Source organism: Leptosomus discolor, chromosome 11 (genome assembly GCF_034619465.1).
Source record: "Leptosomus discolor isolate bLepDis1 chromosome 11, bLepDis1.hap2, whole genome shotgun sequence".
Taxonomy (NCBI): Eukaryota; Metazoa; Chordata; class Aves; order Leptosomiformes; family Leptosomidae; genus Leptosomus; species Leptosomus discolor.
In genome coordinates, this window is record NC_141401.1 from 21,306,643 (window position 1) to 21,319,321 (window position 12,679).

A 12,679-nucleotide genomic window follows, 5' to 3' on the forward strand; every position below is an offset into this window, starting at 1 on the left:
TCAGTGCAGGCAGGACAACATAATTTTAACCAAGCTTGAGCTAAATTCAACCACATTTTTGCAATCAAGACAAAACTATAAAAGCCAAAGGACAAATTCTTACTGTATTTCTATATTTCAAAAGAGAAGTAACAGACTTCAACACTGAAGCAAAACTACATCCATATCTATTGGACTATTGTATAATCTTTCCTACTTTTGGTATATTTGACTTACTGTTACTCAAAGCTCAGACCAATGATGCTTCTCAAAATTTATTCCCCCAAAAAAGAGAGAATTTTCAGCTTGGTAGTCACTCTTTTATTGAATTAATTTATACTTTCACCTTTTAGACTACTTAATTTAAAGGATATCAAAATTAAAAGGAGATCTATGGCTGTGTTTTAGTCTAGCGACTGTCTTAATTCTCAGTGATTTTATAAACTATATCCTGTGTTGTGAATGTTTCCATTTGGTTAGCATCAACTCTAATGACATTTGGACAAATATTATTTTAGTTTTAGCAAACTACATAAAAAAAAACATTACAGTGTCCTGAATTGCTCTCATTTATTACCACTAATTTCTCCAAAGCAAATACCACTCTTGCATCTAAAATAGTTACTTATTGGAAATAGCCAGAGAAATATTTTTTCTTAAAATTTACAGCAGCTTAGTTTTATAACCCTCATTAGAGAACGCTGCTGTTACTGTAAGGTATACAACATAGCAATGCATAGTGTCAGGACTGCAATATATTTTTTGGCTTAACTTCAAAGATTTTGTATTATATAAGAAAAAAAGTCAATAACAATGTGGAGCTCATACTACAATCCCTACTTGTGCCATCAAATGGCTGCAGAAACCAGCTAATTTGTAGCAGATTTCTTCATTCTTATGTCGGACAACTGAAACCTAAAAGGGGAAGAAGCATCTGAAAAGAATAAAAGAAACTATAATAAAAGGAAAGATAACAGATAACAGGTAGAATTAAAAATATTTACCTATTGAGAATGAGTTAATTATAACAGTAACTCCATACTCATCTTGTGAAGTCGCCAACACAGGGAAAGAAATGACATGCTCAAAAATGGAGAGAGATTTCTTTTCAACTGCCAAGCCCAGATTCAGTTCTGCGTTCCTTTGCGACTTGTAACGGTACAAAGCAAAGCAGAACCTCACGATCTTCTTCAACGTATGGAATCAGATTCAAATACTGAACGGACAGTTAACTCCAAAAGCAGCAAATGTGCTATAGTTTAGGCAAGCAGACAGATGACAGCAGACTATAAAAAGTATCATTTAGCAGCTCTTGTAAGTGAAAAAGGAAAGACTTCCTTCTGCTCTTTTGCATGTCAAAACTGTTGTGTTATTAACTGTCATATTTTGAAAGCTGTACCTGTATTCTGTCATGAACTTTAAGTCCTACAGAGCATTTCCAGTTCTCTCATAACCTATACTTCAGACAGAATTTAACTCAAGAAATAATCCCCACTTCAGCCACAGCAGCTTCAAATTGAGGTCACGATCATGTGTTACACAACCTTATTTCATGAAAGAAAAAAACAGACCTGCCTTATAGCTGTAGAAATCGGCGTGCAATTGCAAGGAACGTATGGTAATGAAAAACAGAAAACATAAGAAAATGAAGAAACTTGCAGAATTCCAACTAACAGAAGTGTCCTAGTGCGTGTTGGTATCAAAACAAATGCATTCAACATAGTGGCAGAAAATAAATATTTTAAAGGTTCACGTGTGAAAATCCAGACTGCCGGTGACGCACAAGGTCTTACAGAACGTTCACTTAAGAGGCTGTCACAACAGAAAATGTCTTTGGCTACTCCTTAAATGAAACAGTAAAGCACCTAAATCAGAAATAAGTTGTACGTTACAGTTTCTCTTAAATCTTTGAGAAAATGAACACAAGCAACCTGTATCCATCAGTCATATGACATCAGTTTTTAAAAATAACTTCTTAATGGTATCAGTAGACGTTCACTACCTACAGAAACCTCTTAATGCGAGAGGCTGGACTTGCATGTCCATGCCTGGTTAAAACACTGCACAATACATAGATACAGATATGTACAGACATACGTACATATGGATGGATGATGCTGACTGGATACGCACCTCCCCAGTCAAACTGGCTCATCCCTGGTTTCTCACCATACAGACAGACAGCAGAGGGTCACAATGGGTTGTGCAGTTGCCAGCCCTCACCATGTGGAGGATGGCTTGTACTGGGCAGAGATGAAGGCCTTAATTGGAGATTCCACCCTGACATTTAAACCAGTACTTTCTACTCACACCTTATGCTTTCTGAGTTCCTCATATCACCTGGATATTACAGAAATTCAGACAGGAGAGAACGTATTTTGATAGTGTGGCTTTGTACAATGGAGAGGCTTACAGATGCTGCAGAATCTTCTGTCAACCTTCGCACCAAGTGATGCTTAAGATAAATGATTGATGTTTTCTAATCAAATACAAACCTTCTAAATCTTTTCAATCTTTTCCTGGCAGTCTGGCGAAAGAATGGCTGCTGAAAGTCAGCCATCAAGTAACTGAACTTGGGTCTTGGAATCCCCCAAAACAAAACAAACAATTATCCACAGTTTGTATAGCAACTTCTTAAAGCAAAGCATGTGTTGCAGTTAGCATGGTTTTCACTACTAAAAGCAGGTTTCCCTGCTTGCCTGCTCTTTCTCTAACACACAGGCAGCAGAGATCATTCAGCTTACTACATCCAGCTCTTAACAGTTCATCTTTTAAATGAAAATGTTAAAACATGTGATCAAGATTTTCCTCTAAATTACAGAGCCTCAGGATCCTGTGAAAAATAACTTGATTAGTCACTCTGATATTTTCTCTTCTAATAAATTAGCAGATGAACCCCAGACAAATATATGTATTTTATTGGCATCATTAATCAGGACATGACAAATGTAGAGGGAAAGGCTGAAAAAACTCAGTAAGAAAGAATCACTTCCATTTGTTATGGAAGTCGAGGAAATCAGAGCACTCCAGCAGGGCAGAAAGGAATAATGTAAATATTCTAAAGTGTATCATAGATCCATGCCAACTGGCAGAAGAGAAATACCAAATACCAACATGGTAGTATGAATCTGAGGAATGAGCAAATTACAAAATTCCAAGATGCAAAGCAAAACAAAACACAACACCAAATTTTTGTCAAATCTCATCTTACCTTCTTGTTATTATATAAGCACAAAACACATCAGCGTTTAAAGTCAGAGGGGTGTTTGGTAAATGTCAAATTCCTTTTCAGTTTGATGAAGCACTCTCTCTGCATAAAGTACAATATCTAATGCAGGTTTACCTTCTCAACCCAGGGGTCATTTCAGCCCTTCGACAAATGTAAGGGACCATGATTGTATGGTAAACTGGAATAGAATCGTGTGAAGAAAAACAAAATAGTAAATTCAAGCAAAGGACTTCTGACAATATGTTTTTATATATTCAACAAATTCTGACATTCAGTGCTTTCCTTTCAAGGCAAATAATAGATTATGACATTGCAATAACTGCACATACTATAAAAGCCTTTCAAATACAAATAGGAGCTCTGTTTTCAAACCCCTGAGAACAACCTCTGACCTCTGTTGGACACCGTGTAGACTGCTTAAAAGATTCCGGCTTCCAGAAACTGAATCCATTCTCTCCTCAGAGACACATAACTTCTTACATTAGGAGGGGCATATGGTACATTTCTGAGTTCTCTGAGCTGAAAAAGACCATGAATCTAGATCCGGAGGTTTTGGACACCCAGCCGCTGGGTTTAGTGATCAAGTCCAACCCTCTTTTTTCTACTGAATTTTGCCTGAATGTCCAAAAAGCTCCAGTTTTGACTGTGCCTCCATGTCTCCTCTCTCTTATGCATACACATTCTGACAACTTAACCATACACTTAAGGCTCAACAGGTTTATAAACTGGACAAAAGGTAGAGGAAAAAAAAAAAAACCCACCACCTTGTTAACTGCTGAGATTTCCTTTTTTTCTTTTAATAAAACACAATTTTCCAAACAAGTCCTTTGAACTTTGCAAGTGCAATGCAAGTTTGGGGAAAGGCTTTATATAGACAATGGAAGATGTAAGAACATCTGTGTATTGGCCTCATAAATGTTCTGCAAAAATTGAGCCTTGCTTTTACAATGCGGCTGTGTGGTTAGAGTTGTCTCTGCAAGCACTGCTGAACAAGAATGGACGCTGCACAGCACATAAACAGTTAATGCTATTGGAGTTCAGCAGTAAAAAAAAAATAAAAAAAATAAAGAAAAAGACAAGAAAAAATAATTAAATCCGTCTGTTGTTATTGAAAGCTGTAATTGTTATTCGATGAAACAAGAAGAATATGTCCCTAGCTGAAGAACAATAAAAACATTACATTACTCTTTTCTTTTGCTACTAGATGACTTTGCAGCATAAAAAGAATCCTTGTTTTGCAAGCATGCCCTCAATCTCTCTCTCTGACACACAATTTGCTACTGTCTTTTATTCTTTTTGTTGTGAGAAAGAACCCTCAAATAAAGCCTTCTCCAGATGCAAGGATTTTACATGAAACTACAAGGAGGCAGATACGATAAATACCAAAAGATCTCAAAGCAGTTTCAAAAGACTTGATATCATAAGGTAGAACGTCAGAGAGTTCACATTCTGTACCACGACACGATCGGGTAACCACGGCTCATACAGCCGTCTTCAAACTGCACTACAGGCGCAGAGCTGGTGAAAGAAAAGGCTTGCCAGGCTGGCTGACTGCAGGGACAGGGTGTTCTCTTAGGGGTCAACACTGCGTATTTCTGTCTGACTTTTTTACACAACCCAATCATTGCTTTCTTACTGCTCAGTTTTCAAGGCTGCTGGGTTTCACTTTCTCATCGATGCCAAATTTTGCCACACTGAACTATAAATAGCAGAGATTGCAAGACTGATGATAACATTTGTCTAAATACAATACCAGACAAAAACTAACTCTGTTAGCAGATAGGTCAGGCAATACCTTTTCAGATACAGCAATGTTATCGTCCCTAAATATTTCTGCATGGGAATTTGCATAATTATGTAAATTCCCCTGTGTTTATATTAGAATATATACAAATAGTGCAAAATTTGGGCATCGCTACAGTGCTCGTTTCAGTAATTACGTACACAAACTCTGCTCTCTTAAACACTTACAGTGGCGTAACTGTGGTGGCTGGAGCACAGAGACCAACGATTAGCTCAGCTTCCCAGATAGTTTGCCACACTTATTGAGATCCATGGACCACACCACGGCTCCTAGTAGCCCCCCCAACCAAACTACTCTTAATATTTCCCATTTCTTTTCAAGCAATCATAAAAGCATTACAGTTGTCACGCCCCAACTTCCAGAGCAGCTGGAAAGGACACTCCATCAAAAGTACTGCTCCTGCTATTCCAGGGTCTTAAAGTCTATTCTTAAATTTTACACTAGCTCATTTTCTGTGAATCCAATTTATTTCTGCTCGGCTCTTTTTTCATGCAAACCTAGAATTTAAATTTCCAAAGTCCTCCTGACAGGAAAACTTTCAGAAATTTTTGTTGCTGAAGGATTCAAGCAGGACAAAGGACCCCTTTCACAGAAATGTACTTCTCTGCACAACCACAGACTGATTCAGTAAGAGTCACTTGCATTTAACAGGGCTATTACTCTAGAGAATATAGAGTTTCTGATTTATTTTTACAAAATATACATGACTCATTTTCCTACTTGTATTTTCTGCTGTTCTCTCTACCAGAGTCCACAAGCTCACACTTCTCCAAAGGTCCCTACTAAGGAACAGAAGACAGAAGGTCTGTTTTCTGTGCGCACTTGTAGCCAATAATACCATCATAACTAGGCAACGTTGGACTAGATTCTTGGTCCGAAAGGGCTCTCTTCTGTCATGACCATTAACACTCTAACGACTGTCACACTGATGACATTCCAGGTGCTAAATTAAGGAGGAATCAAAGCCTGACTGTTTTGGACTTTTTGTCCACTGAGAAGCCACCATCTTTGGCCAGAGGAATATTTTTCTCCTTTACAGTTTGGTGCAACAGAATGACTGCAGTTTAAATGCAGGTGGTCTCTTTAAAAACCTAATTCATACAGACACCTAACAAATAAAATCTAAAGTGGAGTTTAGAGTGGAAGCAGTAGTAGTTAAGCAACCATAAGGTTTTCAAACCTAAAGCACAATTATTTGTAAGTTTGTTAAGCTTTTAAAGAGTTATATTGCTGTGCTAAAGGAAGAAAAGTGCCGTCATCCTCTGCAGTACAGGGCTAGATGCTTGTTGTCAGTTAAACAGCAGTGGTAGGATAAACAGACTTTTCTATAGTGCAGTCAGAATCACTAAATCCTGCTCTGACTTTACAAGAACTGGTAGCAAGAAAGATAACAAAACCTCAGAAATAGACAGATCAGAGACTTTAAAATGAAGTAACAGAGTTCTTGAGTGCCAAGCAAAGCTGCTATAAGCAAATACTGAATGCACCAGTTTGCTCAGCAGGTCAGAGAGAAAGCAAGTGCAAGAGGGAGGCGGTGGTAACCGAAAGAACCAAGCTTATATTCTAGACTCCACCAGAAATTGTCTCTGCTGGCTGGGGTGTTCTGCTGCAGGAATTTCCTCAGCAATGGTGAACTGTAGTGTCCTTTTAACGTCTGCTGTGTGCAGTGTAAAATGTGTGACGCTTTACACAGATTTCTTTAGAACCACATCAAACTACAATTCCCCCTATATATTTGTGGTACTGCTTAGGGCACTGCTGTCAATCATGGACTGCCAGGAAAAGGAAAGGAAAAGATCAGTTAGGAGATCTTTGCAAGGATATACTTTGCACAGTTAATACAAAAATCTGAAGAAAGAGAACAAAACTTATCTTGTAGATTCATAGATTTTGTCTCAGTAAGACCTACTGTGTCATTATCACAGGTTAACACAGCACGTTCCGTTATTGTCCCACAGGCTGCTGCATGAGCTATCCAATGAAAATGCTAATTGTTTTCTTTTAAAACATTCCTGATTTCTCTTAAAGGGGTTTTGGGTTGAGTTTTTTTAATCTAAAGGCTAAAACAAGTAATTGACACTGGCTGGTATTCTCAGTGACATTCAGCCTGGCTCACCTTCCAGTCAGTGGTAAATTATTAGTAATTTCAGTTAGGGGGAAGTTTGAGAACTTCTCCTACACTCTCTTAACTCGTTACAGTTGAATTCCAGGCAGTAACAGATTGAAAAGGTCGAGTTTCACAGTATGAAAGAACAAGACAGATTAATGCTCTAGAAGCTCCAGTGTCTATTCTCTTTGATTTACTTTACAACATCAGAAAGCCACTGAGAATAACCTGTATATAAATACACTTTATGTATAGTATCAGAGTACTAGCCCAGACAAGCTGCCTTCTGAATTTTAGGTGTCTGAATTTGTTGTCTTAATTTAGTTCAAGTTAAGTAATCCACATAAATATAAGCAAGATGTTTTCACACAAGTCATCATGCTGGGTCAAATGTAACTCCATTAAAAACACCACATAATGAAAATGAGGTGGTTTTTAAAATCTAGTTTTTCTGGACAGAATTATTTTACACAGCACTGTGTGCTCCAAACAATTTATTTTTTTTTTAATTAATAAATAGATTTTATTTCAAGCAGCAGAATCTCAGTGTCAATACTATGCTACTCACTGATACGTTTTCTAAAGATACTGTGTAAGAGAAAAGGAAAACAGCTTTAACTTTATGATCTTGACCAAATCAGATTTCTGTTTCTCTTCCTAAATAAAGGCTGATTTTACCGTACAGTCAGATAATACATTGGTTTACTCTCCTAAATAAAGCTGTTCTATTGATTTTATATGGCTTTTCTGGTCCGTTTCATTCCTACATTTTTATACATGTTCTTAAAAAAATTACATATTATTTATTGTGAACAAGAAGCAGAATGACTCAGCAGCTTAACTGAAGATCCTGTGCAGTGCAGCCTTAAGTAATTACCCAAATACAGCAAGAGGTTTAATGGCTGCCACTGAAACTAAACTTGTCATTAAAAATCTGGTGTCTAACAAACTGCTTATTTACCCGTCAGTAATGGTCCAAACCCTCTGATATCGAAATGCATCCGGCAGCCAAAGTCGCCCGGGTACCCTGTGATTCGGCAGTAACAGCTATAACCCGATGGACAGATGGAGACGGTATTGTTGCTAAAACACTGTCGACTACAATTCAAAAGTGGATTCGTGACAATTACAAGCCAAACTCACCTGAACACTGGAAAATGGAGAACAATGTTCAAGAATTCTAAGCAAGTTAATTTAGTTAATTGAATTTCCACATTTTGATGTATCAGGGAAGAAAACCCGTTCTGTGAAGCAGTAACGCTTGGGGTAGGAGTTTAATTGACCTTGCAACGTTCAACCAGTGCAGAGAACATAATTACAGGTTATGCCAACACAACAAACAGACATCACTACAGAACATGTTTCTAGCAAGCCACTGATCGTGAAATCCACACTTATTTATATTGTGCTGTTATAGTCTGATATCTTAAAGGACCTTTCGATACCTACTGAGAGTCCTTTTAAGGAACCATTATGTGCATATTGACTTAGAACCTGCACTGGTGCTCAGAAGCAAAAACTTTCAAAATTCAGTTCCTGGCCCCTCTGCCATCCCCACAACCTTCCCTTTTTCTTTAAGCCCCTGTGCCTCTGCTCGTGCAGAACTTTAGTAGTTTGCTTAAAGCCCCAGCAAAAAGGATTTGTTAACAGCAGTGCAGAAATAACCCTCCAGATGCATATTGCAGTCAGCTTTTTGGGGTGCACATGCAAACAAAGCTTGATGAAACCACCAACTTTTGCATTTCAAGCTGTAAACGTTCCTAACAACAACCAGAAGGAAGGTGCCAGGTGAAAGGCGGTTTTTATTTCACTGAGGCACTTTGCATCGACATTTGCAACTGCTGCGTACTTTCATGGCAGAATCACTTAGGAACCTATAGCTGATTCCCACTTCACTGTGAAATAGTTACGAACAGAAACGTCAGAAACTTCTAAGAGTTTCTGACAGAAACTGTCGCTCACCTCCTTTCGCTGTCTGTTTCTTATGACATACTGAGAAGGAATGTGTTAATCTCCTAATTGTTATTTCAGGTCAAACCACTAACAATTCCGTGGGTGAGATTTCTGTACAGGTGGATGTCTCAACACATTCCGGAACCGGTGAGCATAAGGTCACTGTAAAAGGTAAGTGTCAAATAGCTAATTTTAGAAAGAAAACAACCACAAAGTCCAAAACCCCTAAGTACTAAGTAAAACATACCCACAATGAAATAACAAATGTTAAGAATGACAGTACTTGTAAAGCTACAAGTATGCTTCAGGTGATTAGGATCGTACTTTTTTCTTGCTCAACATCAGCAGAAGTTCAGATCATGCAGGTAAGCACTGTCTATGCTTCTCTTGGGTAGACAGTCAAAATTTATGATACAGAGTGTTGGAGTTATAATTTCAAATGTGCCAAGTTACACTTCTGAATTGCTTGCATATAATTTAATTTTCCAAAAGCTGTAGCAATGCTGGGTGATTGATGACTGCGCCGAGACCTAAAAAGTTCAGTTTTTAACAAAACTCCTTCATTCCACACAACCTGGATTCCAGAGAAAACCCAGTACCATTTAGAGTAGTATAAGCTGTTTTTTTAATTACAGTGAAAGTAGCAGACAAAAAGGCTGTTAATGTAAAGCGCTTGTAAAATATGTATTTATATTTGCTGCTGTTGTGACTGAAAGCAGTCACACATGACTTGGCAGAGAAGAGGCAAAGCCCCTCCTCGGCAGCCAGGTAGTGGTGTCCTACAGGAAAGCTCTCAGGTCACCTTTCATCGGCTCTACAGAGTCGCACTGGATAATTAATGGAAGTTCTTCCAGTGGGATTTTATTTACCTTGATTTCTTTTATTTCTTTATAGTGGTAGCAATTAACAATCTAAACTGGCAAACCACAGCGATGTTCCGGCCGTTTGTGGAAGTTTGCATATTAGGTCCTAACCTAAGCGACAGGAAAAGAAAACACGGAACCAAGACAAAAAGCAACACCTGGTCACCAAAATACAATGAAACTTTCCAATTGTAAGTCTTCTTTGTCTGTTAATTGCATAATGTATGCAAATTTTGTTAGAATTTCTTGCACTTAAACGGGTATATTAAAGTATTAAACTATAACAGGCTGCCATACACATCAGAGTCCATAGATACAGACAACACTTCAAAATTATTTAGTGATTTTTACCTTTGTTTTATATGAAGATAAATGACAACCACTAAGATTTCAGTCCTACAAAAGCTGGTTAAAATGTACTTTTCCGTACACAGAAATAACTATTTATATACCTAGGAATCTATTTGCCTAAGTAATTACTTGGACTGAAGCATTAATTATTACTGCCTCATGTTGAGATATCTAAATATGTAAAGGGTTGAGCATGTGTTAATGGTATTATTTATCTCTATTATTTAATCCTTAAAGCAAGAAGAAACTTTGATCTAACCTGGAGTTTTAAATTTAGCGCTTCTCGCAGCACCTCTCCTCTGTTTTCTCCTCCTCCCCTTTCATTACTGAGACCAACTCATTTTCCTCCCCTTAAGCCCCAACCCTGACTCGGACAGCGTTCACTTACGCAGTGTGTGATCACAAAGCTCTTTTTAAGCCTTGCTGCCAGGGATTTTTTTTATTTTTTTGCAGTTGATTTAAATATGTGGTTGTGGTAGTTGTCAAACTAGTTGAATGTTTTAGGTACTTTCCAGGGAAAGGTCACTTTATTTCAGCTATTGAGGGAACAATGAATGCTCTGTTTCTGTTCAGGTCAGTGGGAACAGAGGCTGTATCAGCAGTAGCATCTGACAGGTTAACTGTGTAGAAGATCTAAAACTAAATTGTATTTTGTGGCAACAGAATGGAACCACAAAAATTAAAATACCACGATCACTTTAATTTTTTACACGACTTCCCGAGCACATTCATTCCTCAGGGGAATTCAACGGAACAAGATGTTCTAAACTCCTATTTTTAACCCGTGCAGCATTTTGAGTAATGAAGATAAGCCAAGAGCCTACGAACTCCATCTCTCGGTGAAAGATTACTGCTTTGCTCGGGAAGACCGCGTCATAGGAATGACAGTCATTCAGCTGCAGAACATAGCCGAGAAAGGCAGCTGTGCGTCTTGGTACCCCTTGTTGAGAAACATCGCTGTCGATGAAACCGGGTTAACAATTCTTCGGATACTTTCTCAGAGGACCAATGATGAAGTTGCTAAAGAATTTGTAAGGCTTAAGTCCGAGACAAGATCTACTGAAGAAACAGCCTAAAACGCCCCAGCAACGCCAGACCGTCACAGCCAAGAACATAGATCCTGTGCTGTTGTCCAACTAGTGCATGCATGTGCAAATCTGTGGGAATGTTTCACTAACTGTTTTCAGTGTTCACCGGTACTCCCGTACTATATTTGCGAGATATGTCAAGGAGCTGTATATCTTTTATATGTATTTTGGTCTTTGGTAAAGTAATTGTTCCAATGAAGTGCCAAAACTAAGATTAAGAGTAAATGTTCATCATATCTTTTTAAATGTTGATTTCACCACATCACAATTCCTTTATTTTTTAACATTTATTAATAAATAATTAGCTTTTTTAAATTGATTAATAGGTTGTCTCAAACTACGCTGTTGCTTATTCTAAATTAAGTTAACTCTCTAACTATTATTTTAAAAAAAGACGTACCTGGTTTTCTTCAAACTGTCATTTTATTTAAGCCTCATTTTAGGTATCTTACTGATAACTTTTTCTATCATTACTACAGACGCAGTTACTTATAGAAAGTGTTTGTAATTTTATAATTACCGATATAAAGTAATGATTTTTGCATAAAAACTGAAAAAGGATGGAAATATTTTATGCTAATCTTTTTCCAACCTTTCATAAATATCACTGTGAAGAAAAGCTGTTCAAGCAAGTTCTCAAGAAGCTGTGCTTATCAGAGTTTGTTACTGATGTTTGATATCTTGAGATAACTTTGTTCTTCAATACTGCCACGGTAATATCATATTTGTATTAAAAGAGCAAGTCAGTATCTGTAGAGAAAGACTGCCATACCGTACAGTATATGTGCTTTTACAAAATCATTTTTTAAATGATATGGTACTGTACAAGGGTTAGTGGTTTGGAATACGTAATGCCGGTTTGTGGTTTGTTTCTAGAAATTGTTTTTGAAAAGATGCTGTTAGCATTTTCACTCAGAGTTATTAACGTTGCTTTACATACTTAGCTGTAACATCAGTTAAGTGCTTTATTTCTTTATTTTTTTTTAGAAGAGTTCAACAGTTTGTACTTATGCAACATTACTATGTATTGCACTAAAGCAAACTCCGTGTTCTGTAAATACATTTAGTGAGAAATTGTAAAATAAAGTATGAAGAAACTGCTTTCTAGTTTTGTCATTTGATGTTATTTGTGTACCTGCAGGTGTCATGTGCACGGGAAGCTAATGCAGTGAGCTTACAATATAACTTTATAACCTATCAGAGTATGATTTCCAGTGACTAGCATCTGGCTCTTTCATAAATGTAAGACTTGGTATGTCAGTGTCCTGAAAAACTGTAACAAATGAGGTGTGTATATAAAACAAG

The 12,679-nt window shown here is 37.4% G+C and overlaps 1 protein-coding gene across 2 annotated transcripts in view; it reads left to right on the top strand.

Annotated features, from left to right (window-relative positions):
• Nucleotides 1–11,362, top strand: part of UNC13C (unc-13 homolog C) — a 156,349-nt gene extending 144,987 nt beyond the window's left edge. For both annotated transcript variants that reach the window (XM_086471301.1, XM_086471302.1), the window contains 3 exons: nt 9,151–9,243; nt 9,967–10,126; nt 11,077–11,362. In XM_086471301.1, the coding sequence (XP_086327427.1) occupies nt 9,151–9,243; nt 9,967–10,126; nt 11,077–11,362 (539 nt within the window). The remainder of the gene's footprint in view (nt 1–9,150; nt 9,244–9,966; nt 10,127–11,076) is intronic.
• The last annotated feature ends 1,317 nt before the right edge of the window (nt 11,363–12,679 follow it).